We start from the raw sequence: 19,587 nt of genomic DNA, 5'->3' as shown, positions 1-19,587 counted from the left end.
ACACTCAGGCTTCGTCTCTCTGTATTCGGTATAAATACAAAGAAATGAGACTTACTTAACAGTCATAATAAGAATAAAAATAAATAATTTATGTAGTATTTATGATACAAATTATTTATTTATATATAAATGACTACAATCCTTTAAAATAGCCTCCCAGGAAGCTACCTGCTTATTTCAATAATGCTGCTGTTGCTAAAATATTTTTGGAATTTTTTGGAAATTGTAAATTCACACATTTCTTATAATAATATGACTGGGTCAAAATCACTAAAATTTGTTTCATGCCAAATCAGCAACTCTTTATTGAGCACTTACTATGCATGACATTAACTCTAGTTTGGTATCAGAGAGGTTGGTAAATAGTAAGGATTTAATAGTAAGGATGTCAGTAGTATTCTTTAGATAATCTATGTCAAATTTCCAGGGTAAGTTGGCTTCATAATTTAACAAGAGAAAAATACTAATACGTATAAGGGGTCTATTACAGTCTAGGGAAATGAGAGACATATACTAGAAATGAAATGTGAATTTTTAAAAAGCACTGCTTTATGGCATTTTACATCATGAATTTATTCATTCACTCAAGATTTATATTACTGCCCTGCTCCCTTATTTCCAACATAATTCTCAGTAATATATAGATTAAAAATTAGAGGTCTCTTTGTATTCAGTTTCAAACGTTTTATTCTCCTAGAACCTTGGTTTATTAAAATATTCCCTTGGCAATGAATTCTAGTTAGTAGGCTCTCCAGGGGCCTGCAGGTAAAGCAACCACATTTCTGGGCTTCTGTTTCTACCCCCAAATCAGCTAATAACGGTGGACTGTAGGATTTCTCTGAACATCAAGGACTCTGACAGTAGAGCCCCCAGCATTGAGCACATTTCTGGAGTCACTGAGCCTGAAACATACAAAGCAGTGGTGCTAAGAGCAGGTGCTGCCGAAATGGAAATTCTGATTTACTTCTTGAGTCAGTTCTGCCTGTTAAGCAGGTCAGTGTGTCTCTTCAAATGAAAAACAGCTTCCTTACAGCCATTATGGCAGAAAGGTCAATTCAAGTCCATTTACAGTTTTCAAATAAGCTGAGAGCTCTAACACAGACGATGACTTTGGTCCTCACCCAGAAGAGAACTGATTCAGAGCAAATGAAGTTGGATATAAGGGAGAACTTCCCAACAGCAAGGGATGTTAGGATCTGAAGGACATGTCAGGGCTGACATCCAGCCTATGATGTGGATTGAGGACACTAAAGTCTTCACAGGTTGTTCAATATTTTAAATCTCACTGCTGGCTCACGATTGCTGCTTTTTCTACGTCTTTAGACTAGAACAGAGTATCTTGGAAGTGTGTGGCCCTGCCACATCAGGTGTGGGCTATTGGAAAGATTTGGGGAAAAAAAAAAAGAAAAACAAAACTCAAGGAAACATACAGGGTAGTGTTTCCTAAGGGATGGATTGGCATTTGGTCCAGGCAATTCTGCATATGAAACCGTCCTGCACAAGGTAGAATATTAATATTCCCTCCTCCTCTCTGTGTCATTTGGGAGCACCAGAAATTGTATCAACCAAACCCCTCTGATATTTTAAAAGACCTCCTACGGGATGCAGTGTCACCTTAGTTGAAAATTACCACAGCCATGTTTAAGAATTATCACCAAAAAATGGTGGTAATGGAACAAGGATACAGTCATGAGTATTTTTTCTGATTATGGAAATTTCACTGAAACAAAATGCTGTAAATTGATGAGTGTCACATCACAAAGATGATCTTTTTAAAATAAAATGTCCTGGAACCCATGAGACTTTATCACTCTATGGATTAGCCTGTTCATGGGACTCCTATACCAAACTACTCAGTGGAAATCAGAAACATCTGTTCCCATCATAAAGCATAACTTATCAGGGATGACATTCGGTGCTACTGGGTGACATTATTATCGTTATTATTTTTTGTTAGTTTGTGTGAGTAAGCACACAGTCATATATAAATTGGTGTACTCGCTTAGGGACTGCATAACAAAACATCTGTTCTTTTTTCCCAGAGAATTCTAAATAGCAATATCCTCAAATACCAAATTTGATTGTTTTATGAATTCTGTGATCATTTCCGCTACTTGTTTGCTTAGAACTGCCAAGCAGATTTTAATCTACTGCTTTAGAGAAAGTATTCTTTGTGGCTTCATTAGATGAGGTTATGCTCAAATGTCAGTTGTTACTCTGGGGCAAAGAAAATGCAGAGCATCAAATTCTCTTTCAAGAAAACCCTGACAGTGGCAAAAGCAATGGTTACAAAAATCTAAACCTACTCAGACATCCCCATTCATTAGTACTGCAGAATGGGTGTATCTATAATGACTACCATGGGGACAGAGTCTCTTAGACTAGATTTAGTCTGACATAGATTTCACTTTATAGTATGAAGATGACAAAGTTGGAAAATTCTAGCCTCATAATGAAATTTCCTACAAAGTTAATGTTCACAAATTAATTAAGATATGTAATCCAAATAAAACTTTGCGTTTAGCCAAACCTAAAATAAAATTCAAACACAACGGAGTATAGCACTTTCATCAATTAGAGCCCAAAACAAACTAGATTTCTGTCCTCTTCCTCCAATCTCCTTTTTAAACAAAACAGTAAATTATAAGAAGGAAATCTGATATTGGCCCAAATCTAAACTTGACATATAAATCTTATCTTATATATTCGGGACCAATTCACATTTAGCCCAAATTCTAACACCTCCACCAAACAGAGTTCTCTGCAAACTTAACTGACATTCATAATGATTGCTCCAAGACACTAGAATAGCTTGACTCTCTAAAGAAATAGAAATTTTCTCCATTACATTCTTCACTCAAGCAAGAGGAACAACTACAGTTTAGAATATATTTTCAACAATGAAAAAACATGAGTTTTCTGTTTATTGCTTCAATGATCAAGACTTTAAATGAACTACTCTTTAAGAAGTAATGTTAATAGAGGCTTGATAATATGTTTCAGAATATAATTTTGAGTCTCATTTTTTTCTTTGGACCCTTTCTGTAACCCGAGAGATCCATGGCTTTTCCCTAACAAGCAGAGACAGGTTCGCTTTGTGGTAAAGATATTCTGACAGACATCCTAGACTCTGATGGGCTTCGAATGAACGTCTGGATCTCAGGTTGGAATCTATGGCAGCCCATCAGGCTATATCAACACAGAACATGGTTTCCCACTAGGGGACCGCTGTGCCAACGAGAAGGCAGGAAGGGAATCAGTGTTTCTGAACTGCCACGTGCCAGAATCCTTTCATAGGTTGACTCATCTAATCACCACACTGTGAAAAATTATCATCCCTGGTTCACAGACACAGAAACAAAGTCTGAGAGAAATACGGTAATTTACCTAAGGTCACAGAGCCATGAAGATCTGAACCCCCAGGTCTCCCTGTTTCTCTCAGCTTATACCACTGGCAAGAGGCAAAGCCTTCCTTTTTTCCCAAAAGTTATGTTCTTCCCTTCAAACGCTTCCAAAAAAGCCACAATTGCTGGGGATTTTTCTAATCTTCCTTTTTAAGAACTGCAAGGTAATATTTGTTTTAAATGTTTTTTGGCCAGCTTAGTGTAGAATTTGGGACAAGAAAAAATGATTATCAAAATTTTAGATAAATTTTAACATGTGATAACATAGTTCTTAATTTTTATTTTTTTGAAAGAATTGTTAAAGGATACCTGGATCAGTATTTTCCATTATGTTGCTACTAAGTTAAGGAAATACTTTAAAAATCTACCTTGCGTGTGGCCCACGCAAGTTAAAGAAATGCTTTGGTGCTGAAATAGTTATAGATGAAATGATACACTGTTTGGATTTCTTTCAAACTTACCCGGAAGAAGATGTAGGTGGTTATATACATAGAGGAAACAAGATTGGCTATAGGCTGATAAATGTAGAGTCTGGGTGATAGTTATGGGGGTTATTATAATATTCTCTAATTTTTTTGGAAATTTTTTAAAAGCAAAAATGTATGCAGAAAATATGCTTGGGATTTTATAGGTTCATCAGGCTACTTACACGTTACTTTCTGGAGCAGTCCCTTGGTATTCAGTCTTTCTGGAGCAGTCCCTTGGTATTCAGTCTTTCAGGTAACACGTGTTTATTGAACAGCTACTACGTTCCCAGCATTGTGCTAACTTGATTCAACTTATATGAATATGTAAACAACAATAAAATAAATATGAGGAACTGCTTATTATGAACCTTTGTTTACTTAAATGGTTTGAACTTAACATATGTAATGCTTGGCAATACTAACTAAAGGTGTGGGTCACCTTTGATAATTCTCTTAATCACTTCTCTGCACCTTATTCTGATCTTTTAGATGAATGATTTTATGTTCTCGTGAATGGGCACAGATGTGGGTGGGAAAGCACTGCTTTCATCCAGACACTGACAATACTCCTGGGATATAGGTGTAAAGAGTACATATAGCCTCACTCCCTTGCCTCTCTCTTCCTCTTTTCTACTTGCCTAGCAAAATCCCAACAGGCTCTCAACCCAAGTCTCTGCCTATTCTACTACTCAAGCTGAACATGCCTGGAAAAAAACACACATCCCTGATGATTCACGCCACTGTAAATTTACGACCACAAATATCAAGTGGGCAGTCTTACATTTCCCTAGTCAGCTCACTCTCCCAGGCTCTACACTTGTTTTTTCTATTTTCTCCCTAATCTTCTACACCTCTTCCCTTTCCACACTCTTAGCCAATGACCTCCTGTATTATTTTCTTCAGATATAGAAAGCATCTATAAAGAACTACCTGATCTTCCCAGCAGAAAATGTTCCATCCCACCTACATCTGTGCACATAAACTCTGCCTTCCCTCCTGCTACCCAGGATGAAACTCTTCTTGTTCTACCTATGGCCACGTTCTTCATTTGTGCACTGAATCTCATCATCTCCCTCCTTCTCAAGGACTTTGTCTCAACTCCCCAGAGATTAGTCCTCAACTCCCTTTTCTGTAAAAACTTACTCCTTAGGGGTTCCCACTAGCCCCATTCTTTGAAGAATATACTGGTGTCTGTAAGGATGACTGTTCAGCATCCTTGATGCGTCTATTCCTCCCCCTGAATGCTCAACTCAGTAGCAAGTTCTCTTGAGCTCTACCTTCAAAATGTATCTTAGGACCAATATCGTATGATTCTACTTATGTGAGGTACCTAGAACAAATTCATAAAGACATGAAGTTGAATCATGGTTACGGGGGCTGAAGGGAGGGAATAAAAGTGTTTAATGTGTACAGAGTTTCAGTTTGGAATGATGAAAAGTTCTGGGGATGGATAGTGGTGATGATTACATAACAATGTAAACGTACTTCATAGCACTGAACGGTATACTTAAAAATGGTTAAACTGATAAATTTTATGCTATATATATTTTACCACATTAAAAGAAAGATCAGTTAAGAAAACAGATATGTATAAATTTGAATCCAACCGCTTTTTACTACTTTTATTGCTGTCACCCTAATTCAAAACACTGTCATCTCTCACCTGCATTACGGCAATAGCCTACTGAAACATCTACCTGCTTTTAATCTTGCCCCCTGCGTCAGTTGGATCTCTACACACAACAGCAGAGTGATGTTTTAAACCACAAGGGAGATCCTATAACTTGCCAGATCAAAACTCGGTCAGAATAAAATTCAACTCTTTACAAAGGTCATACTCTTCATCAAATACCTGGGTCTTTGTTCCTGCTTTCACTCCCTCCACAATGCTCTTTTCAGAGCTGGCTCCCTCACTTCATTCAGGTCTCTGCTCATATATTACACCATACCCAATCATCTAATCTAAACTATGCTCCCATCACACACATGTGCATGCATGCAGACATGTGTACCCATGACACATACATATATCCCTTCCTCTGCTTTATTTTTAACAGCTCTCTTACTACATATATTTGCCTATTTACTTATTTACTTATTACTCTGCCCCTCTTGACATAAGCTCAATGAATTATCTACTGCTGCTTTTCTAGACCTTAACCATGACTGGTACATAATAGGAGTTCAAGAAATATTTGTTTGCTAAAGGCATGATGGGGATTGTTTGAGGCTTTGCATGTTAAATTTGAAGTTTAGAAAATTTCAGATGGAAGAGTGTTCCTAAGTGGCTCACGTAGGAAAGGATTCTCCTTTAACAGCAAAGAAGTCCTTCAGTAACCAATGACAACACTTCAGTAAGGACTGTTAACAGCAAGAATGAGTGGAGGGAGGGGAGAGTTGAGATAATGGATGCCAGAGTGCTGAGAAAAGTCTAAGATGCTGGTGCTTATAATATTTTATTATTCATAATTGTCATGTTGATGAGAAAGGGCTTAAAGTTCTCTTGAAAATATTCTTCAGAAGATTATGCTATTTATGCAAGAAATAGACTTGTGGAAAGAATCCTATGGTATGCATGTCATCCCTAAGTGATGAAGAGGAATGGCACTTTAATGAGTAAAATGCTGAGTGTATTCAGACACCTCCAGGGTCTGCTAAGTGTAATAGGTGGTGATAGTATTATTGTGGTATCCTGGTGGAGGGTCTAATTTCAGGAGGCTAAATTGGGGTTTCCCAAAATTGAGTTCCCCTGTTGTATTTTAGATTTCTTAGACTTTTGAAGAGGGAAATTAAGAAGTAGGTGAGATTTTTAGAATTGTTATAGAATAAAATTTTATTTTAATAAGAAGAATTACATTATCACTAATTATGATATAAAGAAAAAAATAGTGTTCAGATTAGAACAGAGAGTTACATTAAAGGTCTATGTTCTTAGTTCTGCTGTTTCTTATTTTAACCAGGTCAACTTTTCCTCCTTTTTTCTCAGTCAGTCCTATTCTGGAGACTTCCAGGTTCTCAGTGGGCACTTTGCTTTACTGCTAACTGAATGGAGATCTCAAGGTCCTACTCTACTTCCGGAGCCTGGGCCACCCCTTAAGCTCTGAGGCCCTCGCTGCTCCTTCCCTGCTTTGTGGGGTGAATGCAGTAAAAAGAGAAGTAGAACTAATGACTCCTGAGTCTGACTTGGAGGGCGACCTGCAATCTCCATTTGCCTGTGATGGAGGTGGCCCAGGGACATGGGACTTTCAATGCTAAATCTGAGAAAGTCCCTGGGAAACTGGGACAAGTTGGTCACCCTCCCACTACTAAGTTCAAGGATAGAACTGGTAGAAGAGCTAAGGCATGGCATCATTCACTACAGCTTGTGGCAAATTCTTGGCCCTGAGCTTATAACTTCCTGTGACCTCAGGGATCTCCTCTGGGCATCTTTAACCTTCTTCTCCTTATTTAATTATTTGCACTGAATGGGAGTCTGTGAATTCCTATTAAGCCTCAAATACAGTCCCCAAAACAAAGAGGAAAATTGTGTTTATAAATTATGACGATTGCAATGACTATTTGCCTCTCTCTGCCCCCATCCTGTTCCAGCTACTATCACTTAACCCAACCTAGGGGCTCAGCCTCTACCCCAGATCCGAGGCCTAATACTGTTTGTGGACTCGGAACATTTTAGGAGTCTCAAGCCAGCTTCTCTGACCTGGTGCTTCAGCTTGGAACCTGGGTCTGTGTTTATCCCCTACTTTGCGCCCTAGACCCTTGACTGGGATTTCACTTGGCAATGTGTTTGCATGCCACTACCTGCCCTGATGTGCTCGCAAGGGTCCAGTGTCACACGAGTGGCATGAGGCATGTGCCTGGGGTCCTGGCTCCTCCAGCATCCCTGATGCCCTGACCACCAGCCTTGGCCTTCTCCTGGACTCTATGCTGCTGGGCTCTGCTCCTCACGGAGGCCCGGCCACTGTCTATGAGCCTCCCCTTCAGGGAAATCCCCACGCATAGCAACTCTGTGAGCTTTGGAGACAGGTGCTTCCCCAGGCACAAAGGTTACAAAACAATGTCCCCTCTGGGACTAATTAGAAAAGAGTATCCTTTCCTCGGGCACCTATAAGGCACAGGGCTTGGCAGACAGAGCCCTGGCTGGGTTTTAACTCCTGCTGGCACCATCGTAGCTGGGTGTTTAAACTTACGCAACCGCACACCTAGCTCTCCTCCTAACACTAACAAATACCTGGCCCAGCTGCCACCAGGACCTGGCACAATGGCATGCTTTGTGTGTCTGGACAAATTTGGTCTCACTATTGAGCACTGAACTTGACCCTGCATTTGCTCTTTGTCTACCCTGCTCCCGTCTCCTTCAGCTTTCAGGTTACTCCTATTTAGGCTCATTCTTAACCTGCTGGTGTAAAACAAGTAATGCTGTAGCCTATAAAAACCTAAATGGATAATATTAATGATATGAGTTTTGTCCTTCCTGTCAAATATTGTAATAAAATTCAATTTTAGTTTAACAAAACCTACCACCCATTGGCTACAGTGCTTTGTTACTTTGGATCTCTGCTGGTTTCTGGATGGATTTTCTAGTCTTTTCTACTCTTTTTTCCCCAAAAGATGTTTACCTTTGGGTAACCCTGTGTTTTCTCTTTCCAAAGATAGTTGAAGATTCTTAGAAGAGAGTTTTCTAATACAATGTTGACTTCAGGCCTACACCAAAATCTATTATTCCAGAATTCTCTGTGAAAAAGATGAAGGTATGAAACTTGACTGCTTAAACAGCAGTAGCTCCTAAAACGTGGAACCAGAAAGAGAGTACAGGAAAGAGAAGCTGTGGTCTGATAGGTTGGACATCCTAGCTCTGGGAGGAAGGTGGCAAGAGCAAGCAAGATCCATTTGGGACAGATGCAGAGAAAAGACTGGAGATGAGAAAAGCCATTTGGACAGGCTGAATCATATTACACTGAATTTTTGAAAGCTTATCAAGCCAAAGAGAATCTTTTGTTACTTGGAATTGCAGGCTTTGAAAGTTTAATCAATTAAATCCAAGTTTCCCTGATGGAACATACAATTACCAGAAAGCTTGAGCCTGCCGCGAAGCCATGTGTTACTTTGTGAAAACAAATTGAATTTTATTTTGTGAAGAAGGTCAGTAGATTATTTTCATACCTCTACCACATTTAAATGCAAGCCACTGAGTGTGCTGGGGAGCACTGCTGTTTTTACAATGCTACCTTCTCATAGTTAAATGGGTATACGATAAATACTGCATAGAACACATAAGTACTTAATAGTATCATTTCAGTGTAACTATGGGCTAAGTATTATGTGGTACCCATAAATACACACATATATCTAAATATATAGGTATCTAGAGACAGTGAATGAATACATACATAAAATTAAGAGACAGAATTAGTTTCATCAACATGGTTACACATTATGCTTTAGTTTAGACAATGTCAGTTCCCTGGAAATGCCTTCGCACAGCCAGATCTATGCTAAGATCAAAACCTGTTTTTTTTTCTTTTCTTTAGCCACCAAAAATAGCTTAATAAATAGAAAAAAACTTCTCCAGGGTGCTTTTCCTCCTTAGAGTATTGTGTAAAAGATGTAGACAAAAGTTTGGAAGGAAAAGCTTATCTGCATTTATAAACCCCAGACAGGGTTGAATTTTTCACACATAATAAATGAGCTTGAGTCCACTAATTGTGTAAACACTTATTGCGCCTCCAATCATCCTCCTCTAGATGACTTCCTCTAATTCTAACCATTGGCCCAGTAGAAAGTGATCTGTGTTCAAAATCTGCTCAAGTTTTCTCACTTTCAGCCTATTTGAAGGCTGAGTGGGAACAGTAGCCGACTTACTTGTATTTATCTTCTGGAGTGAAATATGCTTTTCCAGTTGTCTCCTAAGTTTCACCTCTGCTCCGTACTTTCCGGTGGTCCCATTGTCGGCCAGAATGAAGTGAGAATGCATGCTGTTGAGAACAGTGAGCTTGCTCATGGGATTGGACATGGTCTGATATGGCCGGACAACCTGCAGAATTTCAAAAAAAGGGGCAAAGTCAGAGAAAAGAGTGAAAAATATGAAAAGGAGAACCAGACAGACAGGAATGAGAGAGAGAGAAGGGAAATCAATTCTTTGGTACAGTGAAAGGATAGTCTACATCCTCCTCCTAATACTGTTTTGGGTAGAAGCAAGATTTATAGTAAGTATTCCATTAATTTTCTGGATTCATACAGAAATGAGAGTTTGTGCTTTCACTGTACTCAAAAACTGGCAAGTGAATGTCTGTTTCATTTTGAAGTTGATTGTTTATATGCTGATGAACCAAAAATAATTTTTAAATTTAGCTATTTTGTTTCTTTCTTTCTCCTCTCCTTCATGTCCATACATCTAATAGGCAGAGAAGAGCAACCATGATTCTGGAGTACAGTGGAGGATGGGGAGTGGAGGGTGGAGAATGGGGTCAGGGGTGATCTTCTTTGTCAAGCCCATTCAGCAGTCTGAAGGTCTGTTATTTAAACAGACCTTAAGACACCTTAAGGTGTCTTATTAGACACCTTAAGTGGAAATGCTGAATGTAAAATAACTGTATCATGATATAAATAAAAATCAGGTTCACAATGTTCATCTCCGTCTTAAATTTTTGTTGTGTTATTTTAATTTCATGGTGAATCAGACTACCTGAAACAGAACAATTCTTAGTAAGGTCTTTCAGACTTTTGATCTGAAAAGAAAAACAAAACCTATTGTGCGCCAGTTGCTTTATATACATTATCTATACTCCTTGCAACAATCCTGCAAAGTAGATGTTGTTATGTTTATTGTGTAGATGAAGGAACAGAGATGGAGATTAAGTAGGTTTTACAAGAGTTTACCACGCTCAGAACCAGAAATCACAACCAGGTCTGCCTGATTCCAAAATCTATGCTTATTCATTCCCCTTTCCCAAACTGCTTAGACACAATGGAAACAAGATGACGTGTTGGAAATCTACTCCTAAAACATTTAGGCAGAAATTTCACTCAAGACTATGAAAAGGAACATTTAACCAACTCACTGTTACACGGTGTCCATACAGTTATTTCGGTACTGTATCACTGAAATTGACAAGACAGAAATAAATGCTAAGGGACTTTTATTTCTGTGCCTTTATGCAGTGTATACATTAATTATAGAGTTGAGATGCACTTGTTCATTTTAAGTATATAATAACTCATCAGGCAAAGCTGTAGTTTGCTAAAGGAATTTAGCAAAGTAGTTTGCTAAAGGAATTACAAAGTGATTCAGTAAAGACAGCATCAGTAGAAAAGATCTCATAAAAGCCATATTTTACACCTTGATGCTGATTCAAAACCCCACATTTCTGTATGCCTGGCAAACAGAATCTACTCAATGAATAGTGAATGGATTAATTCAAAAGACTTGAGACAGACATGCTTTTATTAAAAGTTGAAAAATAAAAACTCCCTCTTATCTGAATTGTTTGGGAATTGATCTAATCTAAATTTAAAATGGGTAATTCTGAGCTTTTGAAATATCTTTCAGACCTTTTAATAAATGTCCCTATTTGTTAATATACCATTAATATACCATTAATTCACAGCTTATTCTAGATGGCTCTCATTTATAAAGGAAGCCTATAAATTTGTGATTATTGTTTCCAGTAATCACATGGAGCAGTGTTCAATTACCCCTTTGTCTAGATGAGTGAATGAGAGTACCCCCTGAACTACAGAGAGAGTGGTTGGCTAACCCCATCCTGAGTTCTTTTATCACTGGAAGAGTAGGTTGCTTGTGGTTAAAATTCCCATTTTGCTGTTACGCATTTTTGATCATAAAACATTCATTCTATAACAGAGTGCAAGTTAATAAATATTAATGCTTTGTTGAAAAAGGCTTAGCAGAAAGACTTTCTCCTATTCTTAAAGTACCTCTGCACTGTACTTTTGGATAAAAGAAAAAGCTTTAGGTTACTGTTTTCTCTTTCCTAACGGCAGTTCCCCAAGGCTCCATGCCAAGAAGGAGGGAACCCCAAAGCAGTTCTGTGAGGGGCATGGGACAGTGGATTTTCTAGAGGTTAAACTATTTGTGATGGAGAACTCCAGACACTTGTTCTAGATGAGATACGGGGCACGTTTTCGAATTCTTGGGAGCTTAATTAAAGACCACCAGTGAAAGTGATGTTTTCAAACAAATAAAGGAGTGAAAATGATTCTGGGTCAATCTGACTTAATCACCACAATCTGAGAATAAAAGAACACAATTAAATCATCTGACTATATTCTATATATCTGTTTCCCCCACCACAGGATTCTAAGGACATTGGTGCTTCAGCCGTCTGAGTTTTGACCTTCGTTTCTTGTGAAACATGGTGCACCAGCTCTTTGGGAATACGGTACATTTGAATTAATCATGATAAGAGGATCAAGTTTACAGCGTCACTCATGAATTTTAATGTCTTCATCTTACTGCTCCCCATTTCTTTGGATCTTATGTTAAAGTAAGTTAAAGGTAGTTATATTTTGCCAGGGATTTTTTCTGCCGAATAATGGAAGATATAAATACAAAAAATAAGTTAAATGTCCTAAATTATTTTCCAGTCATCATTGGAGGAAGGTATGTTGAATCCTGGAACAATCATGAACGTTTGAGGCATGGAAATCTCTTTGAATCCCAGTTCTGTCAATGGCTGTGTGAATCTGAGTCTCACATTTTTAATCAGTAAAAGAGAAATGATAAAACTACTTACCTCATGGGGGTTAGATGAGATTATATGTGCAAAGTACCTGGCACCATGCCTGGCTCCTAGTAGGCAATCTACAAATGTGAATTTCTTCTCAAGTCCTGCTTTAGCTTAACAACTATAAACTGATTTTCCAGTTGCAAACTAGTGACCAACATGAAACGATGGGAGACAATTCAGGCACTTTTGTTTTACATAGGGATTTAAATCAATCAATATGAGTAAAGAAAACAAATTTATCAGTTGCCAAAATATGCAAAGTGGTTTTTTTTTGCATGTCCTCCTAGGTCATTTAAGACGGTGATATTCTGGAAATATTTGTTGATTAACTGCAAAGTTGGAAATAACTTCCCAAATACTTCAGAGGAATGCATTTTGGTCTAACTTGTCTATAAAATACACTTAATATTCTTCATAACAAACATACCAGCAGTCTCTTTTTGTTCAAGTTACAATTTGCATTTCTACAAAAGATTTGCTGATCTTCCTGTTAAGTTTTTCAAATAGAAAAAAATAATGCCTTTGTATCACATGAATACAAATGAATTTTTCCTTCTGACAAAATTTTAGAGGTAATGTAAAACTTTTATTGTTAAGAGCAAACATAAAAAGGACTTTTTTGGAAATGTGTGTATGTGTGTGTCTGTGTGTGTGTGCATGTGCATGTTTGCATAGCAAGAACAATTGTGACCTGTAGGTATACAGATTACTCTAGCACGTTTCTCAGCCAGTGTTTCCTGGGAGAATCAAGCCCTAATGCTCTGCAGTATTCATTGTATGTAATGGATCACCTTCTCTCCTAAGAATATAGGATGGTCCATGTTATGTACCATCCTTGAGAGAACTGAGAAGAGAGTCATTCAAATAATTATCTGTGTTTTGTAGCTCAAATGAGGAATCTGGGTTGGGAAAGACTGAATTGTGTCTGAAAGGACTACATATCAAGTGATCTTTCATGATCGGTAACTACATTGGTATCTATACCTAGAAGGGAAATCTGCTTAGAAATGGATTTTAGATACTTAGTATTTCACTCATTAATCTATTGTACACGCTTTGTATTGGCTGATTGGTAAAGCTCTAGTTCTAAGGCCTCTGTGTACCTTGACTTTGCAACAAAGAGGGAATGTAATAGAAGCTGTTCAAGAAGTTAATGAGGTGGAGGGCCTTTATATAAGATACTTGTAGGGCCATTATCATTGCCAGGAGAGAACCGATCTAGAGACACTGCGGAGAAACTGAACATCATTTGTGTGTTGGTGCAGCGCGCTGCGTTTATTTTACTTGGATGGGCTGAAATCGATCATTTGGGAGCTGATCTAGGACACCTGCTGGAGTTTTCCTAGCTATTTTCATGCATGTTCTGGTCTCACCCAGGAGTACTTAGTAGGCAGTCAGGAGATGGGACTTCAAGTTCTAGTTCCCCTAACTACTTTTGTGAACTTGGGCAAGTCTTCAAATTTATTCATTCATTCGTTCACACACCCATTCAGAATTTCTCTAGGAAATGTATGTGATAAGTATTGGACTGGTTTGAGGAGACATATAATCTTGCATCTTATCTCAAATAAATATTCAAAATATATTAATCAAAAGAAACCTTTTGGAGGGTGGTTTTCTCATCTGTAAGGTAGAGGATTTGACTATAAATTCTGAAGGCTTTCTACCTCTAAAATTGAGTCTGTACAGTCTGTACAGACTTTGCCTTTTCCAAGTTAGCACAGAACAATGACCTTCTGTGTGTGCTGGCCACAAAAAAATTAGTTCGCTCATATCTTGGGGTCTCCTCCATTTTGTGGTGCTTTCCACGACGCAAGGGCAGTTTGGGTATCTGTGACTTCTTTCCTGAACAGAACTGAACTGAGTTAAATCAGGTTTCTGAGTCATCAATCACAGGCCTTCTGCAATCCCAGACGTTATTACCTGGTGAGGTGTGTGTCAACCTGCCCCAGGCAATACCAGGGTAGGGGATGTGTAGCCCACTGAGTCATTCTTTCCCTCCTAATAGCACCATGATTATAATTTAGGCAGGAAGAAAATTAGCATTCTTTGACTACTTACTGTATGCCAGGCACTGTGATAGACACTTTTACATGGATTAATCCATTTCATGCTTATTTTAAAGACAAAACTATAGAGGCTCAGAGAAGTAAAGAGTCTTGACAAGATCTGCCCCACTAACCTCACTGTTTCCTAGAAATCGCATGTAGACCTTAAATTCCTTTACAGGGCAGGAGACATTTAGAGGAAAGACAGAGGACCCAGCCTGATTTTAAATTTATAAAGGATATTATGGTTGGTTTTGCTGCTGGACATTTTTGTCAGTGACTCAGCCGGGCATTAAAATCCTGCTGACAGCTGATCAGATTATTTCCAGATGAGTTCTCCGGAACTGTATAGTACACAGAGGTCAGGAAAGGCACCAGCAGGCAGTAAAATGCGGTTTGTGCTTTGGAGAGAGAGACACAAAAGGAGTGGCAAGGTACTCTTCAGATCAGGCATGCGTTTCTGGGAGGGATGAGGGTATACTGCAGAGAAGTGGGAAACAACCTGTGTCTGAGGTAAAGAAACAAGGGGAATGAGAGAATGAAATTAAAAAAAAAAAAAGGCACTGTGTATCCTCAAAATCATAGCAAGGCCTGAGCTAGAGGGAACACTGGCTTGTTGTTTCCTATTCAGGCAGCTCAGCTGCAAGTCTAGGTATGAAGCAGGGTCATATTGAAACCCAGATGCTGACTCTCAGCCCAGCAATCCAAACAAGAAACCAGCAAACCCAGGGATCCATCTCTAAAGAATGCCCAGATACTTTAGCTGCGTGACTCCCACTCAAATCCACAGGAAAACAACTGCATCTTTTTGCAGCACTTTGAAAATGTGTTCTTCACCTCACGGGCTGTAGAGCTGCCCCGTCCACATTTCAGGCTTTCTGCTCGAATAGGCTCGCCTCCCTCTGCCCTGTCCAGAGGTGAACTGTGTACCATTCAGATACAGGCCTACTGGTTGTGGGAAAAGGCCTTGAGCTCTGAAAGGGGTTACTTGCTTTAGAAATCACCATGTATCAGTGGGGTGATTTTAAAATTTGTTCAGAAATTCTTTGAAAATCTTCCCTTAGTCTGGCTGGATTCAGTGACACACTTCTAAGCAGAATAAAACAGAAGTGATGGTGTGTGGCTTCCAAAACTAGGTCATAAGAGGGTTCCTCTTCACTCTCTCTTGGATCACCTACTCTGGGGGGAGCCAGTTGCCATGTTAATAAGGCAGCCTCCTGGAGAGATCCACATGGTGAAAACTCCTCCCAATAGCCATGTGAGTGAGTCATCTTGGAAGCGGGTACTGTAACCCCATTCAATCCTTCAGATGATGCAGCCCCAACTGACATCCTGACTGTGACCTTACGAGAGACCCCAAGCCAGAACTACCCAGCTAAGCCACTCACAAATTCCTGATCCGCAGAAACAGTGATATAATGAATGTTTAAAGTCGTTAAGTTTTGGGGTAATCTGTTATATGGTGATAGATAACTAACATAATACTGCATTATTATTATCTTCTTGGAGACTTCAAAGCATATTCTCTTCCCTCTACTCTGGATTCACTGATGCATCATAATTTCATGACCTCCATTCTGCCCCATTCTGGTCCTCTAAGCTGCCTGGCATTCCATCCCTAGGCTCTGATCAGTTCTGGTTCCTATTCTACACTGGGGCTATGACTACCATCCTCCACGTTCCTCATACATCTGACCCCAAACACTATCTCTCCTCATTTGGCAGATGATCTGACTCCTGTGTTTACACATTTGCCAGATGGATGACCCAAGGCAGGTTATTTACCTTCTGGTCTCAGTGTCTCCATTTGTAAATGGAGATTAATAATGATTATAACTACCTCACTGGGTCATTTTTAGGATTCAATGAGATATAAAACTCATGAAATGATCCACATATGAACTCAAAAAAATGACAGTTGCTCTTATATGGAGAAGTAATATTGCATAATAGGTAAGAATATGATATGGGGAACTGGATGGCCTAGGTTTACATCCCAGCTACATAATTTATTAGTTATATAACATTGGGAAAGCTACTTAATCTCATTGTGTTTAGTTTCACCATCAGTAAAATGGGAAGGATGATAGTGATACTAAAAATAGCAACTTCTGAGTGCCATTATGAGGATTAAATGACTATCTGTGTAAAGTGCTTAGCTGGATGCCGATACTTATTAAACTCTACAATTGTGTTGATATTATCATTGTTGTTATTATAATTTCAGTGATAAATGATAAACCTCCAGCTAAACTTCAAAATCCTGCCATCAACTCTCTGCCTACATATTCTTTCCTCGTCTCCTTCGGTTACAAGGGTACAGGTGGTTAATCTCCCCTTTAGCTCTGGACCCCATCACCTCAGGGCCACTCTAGGACTTATTTCATTAATTATCTCCTCTCCAACCCTAACTCCATTTCTACCATAAACTTATAAACAAACTCAGGTCTCTCCCATCTTGAAGAAAAAAATCCCTCAAATTATGGCTCCCTTTGGCTCCTCATGTCCCTTCTCTGCATCCCAGACAAACCTCTAAAAGGTAGTTTCTACTTGCCATCTCTACTTCTTTTTTTTCCTCCTCAACCCATTGAAATATGGCTTGATCCTCCATCATGCTTCTGAAACAGCTCTGACCAGTGATACCAATGATGTCTGTCTTGATCAACTCGATGAACACTTCTAAGTCCTTCTCTTCCTTAGACTCTCAGTTGTACTTGGCATTGCCCTTCACTCCGTCCTTCTAAAACACAGTCTTCCCTTGGCTTCTAAAACACTCCCTGGTTTTGCTCCTCCCTCTTAGCCCTTCCTCTGGTCTCCTTCGCAGGCTGCTTTTCCTCGGCTCAACCGTTAAATATTGGCTATCACCAGGATCCGGGATATCATCAGGCCCTCCTTTTCATCACTCTACATACTCTGCTGTATGTAGTGATCCATCCACTGCAGTGGCTTTAATTATCATCTATATGCAGATATCTTCTGAATCTAAGCGGGTAACCAGATCTTTCTCACTATCCTGCTGGACATTTTCACATAGATATTTCAAAGGAACTTTGAAATCAACATGTCCAAATCCAAACTCAACACTGTGTTTACTGAAACTGTATTACCCATGCAACTGAATGTAGCCCTGAACCTGAGTGTGGTCCAGGTTTAGCTAGCATTGGCTCCTTCATGACTGTAAAGACTTGGGTGGGTCTCCTTGTCGCAACTTCTCCTCTCACATCCTCTGAATATATCGTATCTAACCTAGTCATAGAAGTCTAATAAACTCCATGTAATAACACTCCTGGGAGGTTTTCTGAGCTTACAGTATGAAGTCACATTTGGCTTGCATCTGAAGTAAATGAAAAATGTACTGAGTTGAAAATGACACTAGAATTATCAATTGCATTATTAAACTTGATTTTTCTTGGCTTAAAATATAAAAATGACATCAAAAGAACACTTGCCAATTAAATGTAACAACTCTTAAAGGTTATAAAATTCTGAGAATGTATCTACAGCTTAGGGAAGACAGAAGATATTGAACGTCAAGATAATTTAATAACCACATAAGATGATGCTTTGGAAATCTACCTTGTGTTTTCATCCCCAGGCTAAAATGAAAAGTGCTTTTTCTTGTGATCATGCGTAGATTTTTCATTTGCCATGTGTTTTGTTTATCTAAATTTGGGAAAAGACAAACCATAAAGGCTTCATAAACTGTTCAATTACTTGAAACAATTCTGGTCAGATTGTTTTCTAAAGCAAGAATCTAAGTCTGAAATGAGTCATATAAAAATCACAATTCATTGGAATTTCTTTCTTGACTTAACACTGGTGACACTTTCATAATCATCATTCCAGATTGAGAGTATTTAGGGACAGAGAAAAGGGCTCAGGTCACTCTCATTGAGTCTACTTTTGAGTTTAATTTACAGTCATAAGATATCTGCCAGTATCTCAACTAACAGTAAAAACATAATATCATTAAATATTTTCTTATATATCACTTGGCATACTATTGGGTTGGCCAAAAAGTTCATTCGGGGTTTCCCATAAGATTTTATGGGAAATCCCGAATGAACTTTTTGGCCAACCCAATACTAGTTAAGAGTATGGGCTTTGGAGACAGTGGATCTTGGCTTAGTTTTTTTTTTTTATGGAATAAAACATATCTCAGCAGGCTAATATATACAATCATAGAGAGCTTCCTCAAATATGAGCTCAATAAATTACAATTAGTATTATGATTATGCTCATTGAAGTATAAAATAGAGCAAATGTTTTATAGTCAACTTAGAGATGAAGAAATCAAATCTTATAAAGTTTAAGTGACATGTCAAGGCCTTATGTTCATGCAAAGTATTATGTTAGTGGTTACCATCAAACAAAGAAAACAATTTAATCCCTATTTTTGAGGAGTTTTTAATTAAGTAGGGGAAAAAGACAGTTGTGGGAGAACTACCATCAGGCATATGATATTGTGGGTGAAGTCAGGGAAGCCGTCTTGGTGGAAGGGAGCCTTGAGCTTAGTTTGATGGAAGTATAGGATTACGGGTTGCCATAGAAGAGAAGAGCAGTAGGAATAATATGGAGACATCACAGAGGTGGAGTTAACCTTAAGAGCTGAACAATATTCGTTTTCAGGTCTAATGTCAGGGCAAAAGATTGTTACTATCTCAGTATTCATAGCATTATTCTTCACCAAAGTCTGTTGTTTTTATCTATTAATTGAAAGATTTGGTTAAACAGAGTTGAAGGTATTTAAATTTAAAGAATCAAGGCTAGTTCTATCACTGAGTTGGGAGGATCATGCATCTTTCAAAGGGGTTACAGAAGAGCCTCTTCTCATTCCACATTTCTTTGTCTCCATCCCCAACGTGTAGAGGCTTCACCATCCACCTCCCAACTTGAGCTGCTACATAAGAAAATAGTTTTATAT

At 38.6% G+C, this 19,587-nt stretch overlaps 1 protein-coding gene across 14 annotated transcripts in view; it reads right to left on the bottom strand.

Annotated features, from left to right (window-relative positions):
* Positions 1-19,587, bottom strand: part of TRPM3 (transient receptor potential cation channel subfamily M member 3) — a 797,133-nt gene that overhangs the window by 216,957 nt on the left and 560,589 nt on the right. For all 14 annotated transcript variants that reach the window (XM_060153439.1, XM_060153443.1, XM_060153441.1 and 11 more), the window contains exon 6: positions 9,731-9,902. In XM_060153439.1, the coding sequence (XP_060009422.1) occupies positions 9,731-9,902 (172 nt within the window). The remainder of the gene's footprint in view (positions 1-9,730; positions 9,903-19,587) is intronic.

Source organism: Lagenorhynchus albirostris, chromosome 7 (genome assembly GCF_949774975.1).
Source record: "Lagenorhynchus albirostris chromosome 7, mLagAlb1.1, whole genome shotgun sequence".
Classification (NCBI taxonomy): Eukaryota; Metazoa; Chordata; class Mammalia; order Artiodactyla; family Delphinidae; genus Lagenorhynchus; species Lagenorhynchus albirostris.
The sequence above is the reverse complement of the archived record's forward strand: the minus strand, read 5'-3'. Positions and strand labels throughout refer to the sequence as shown.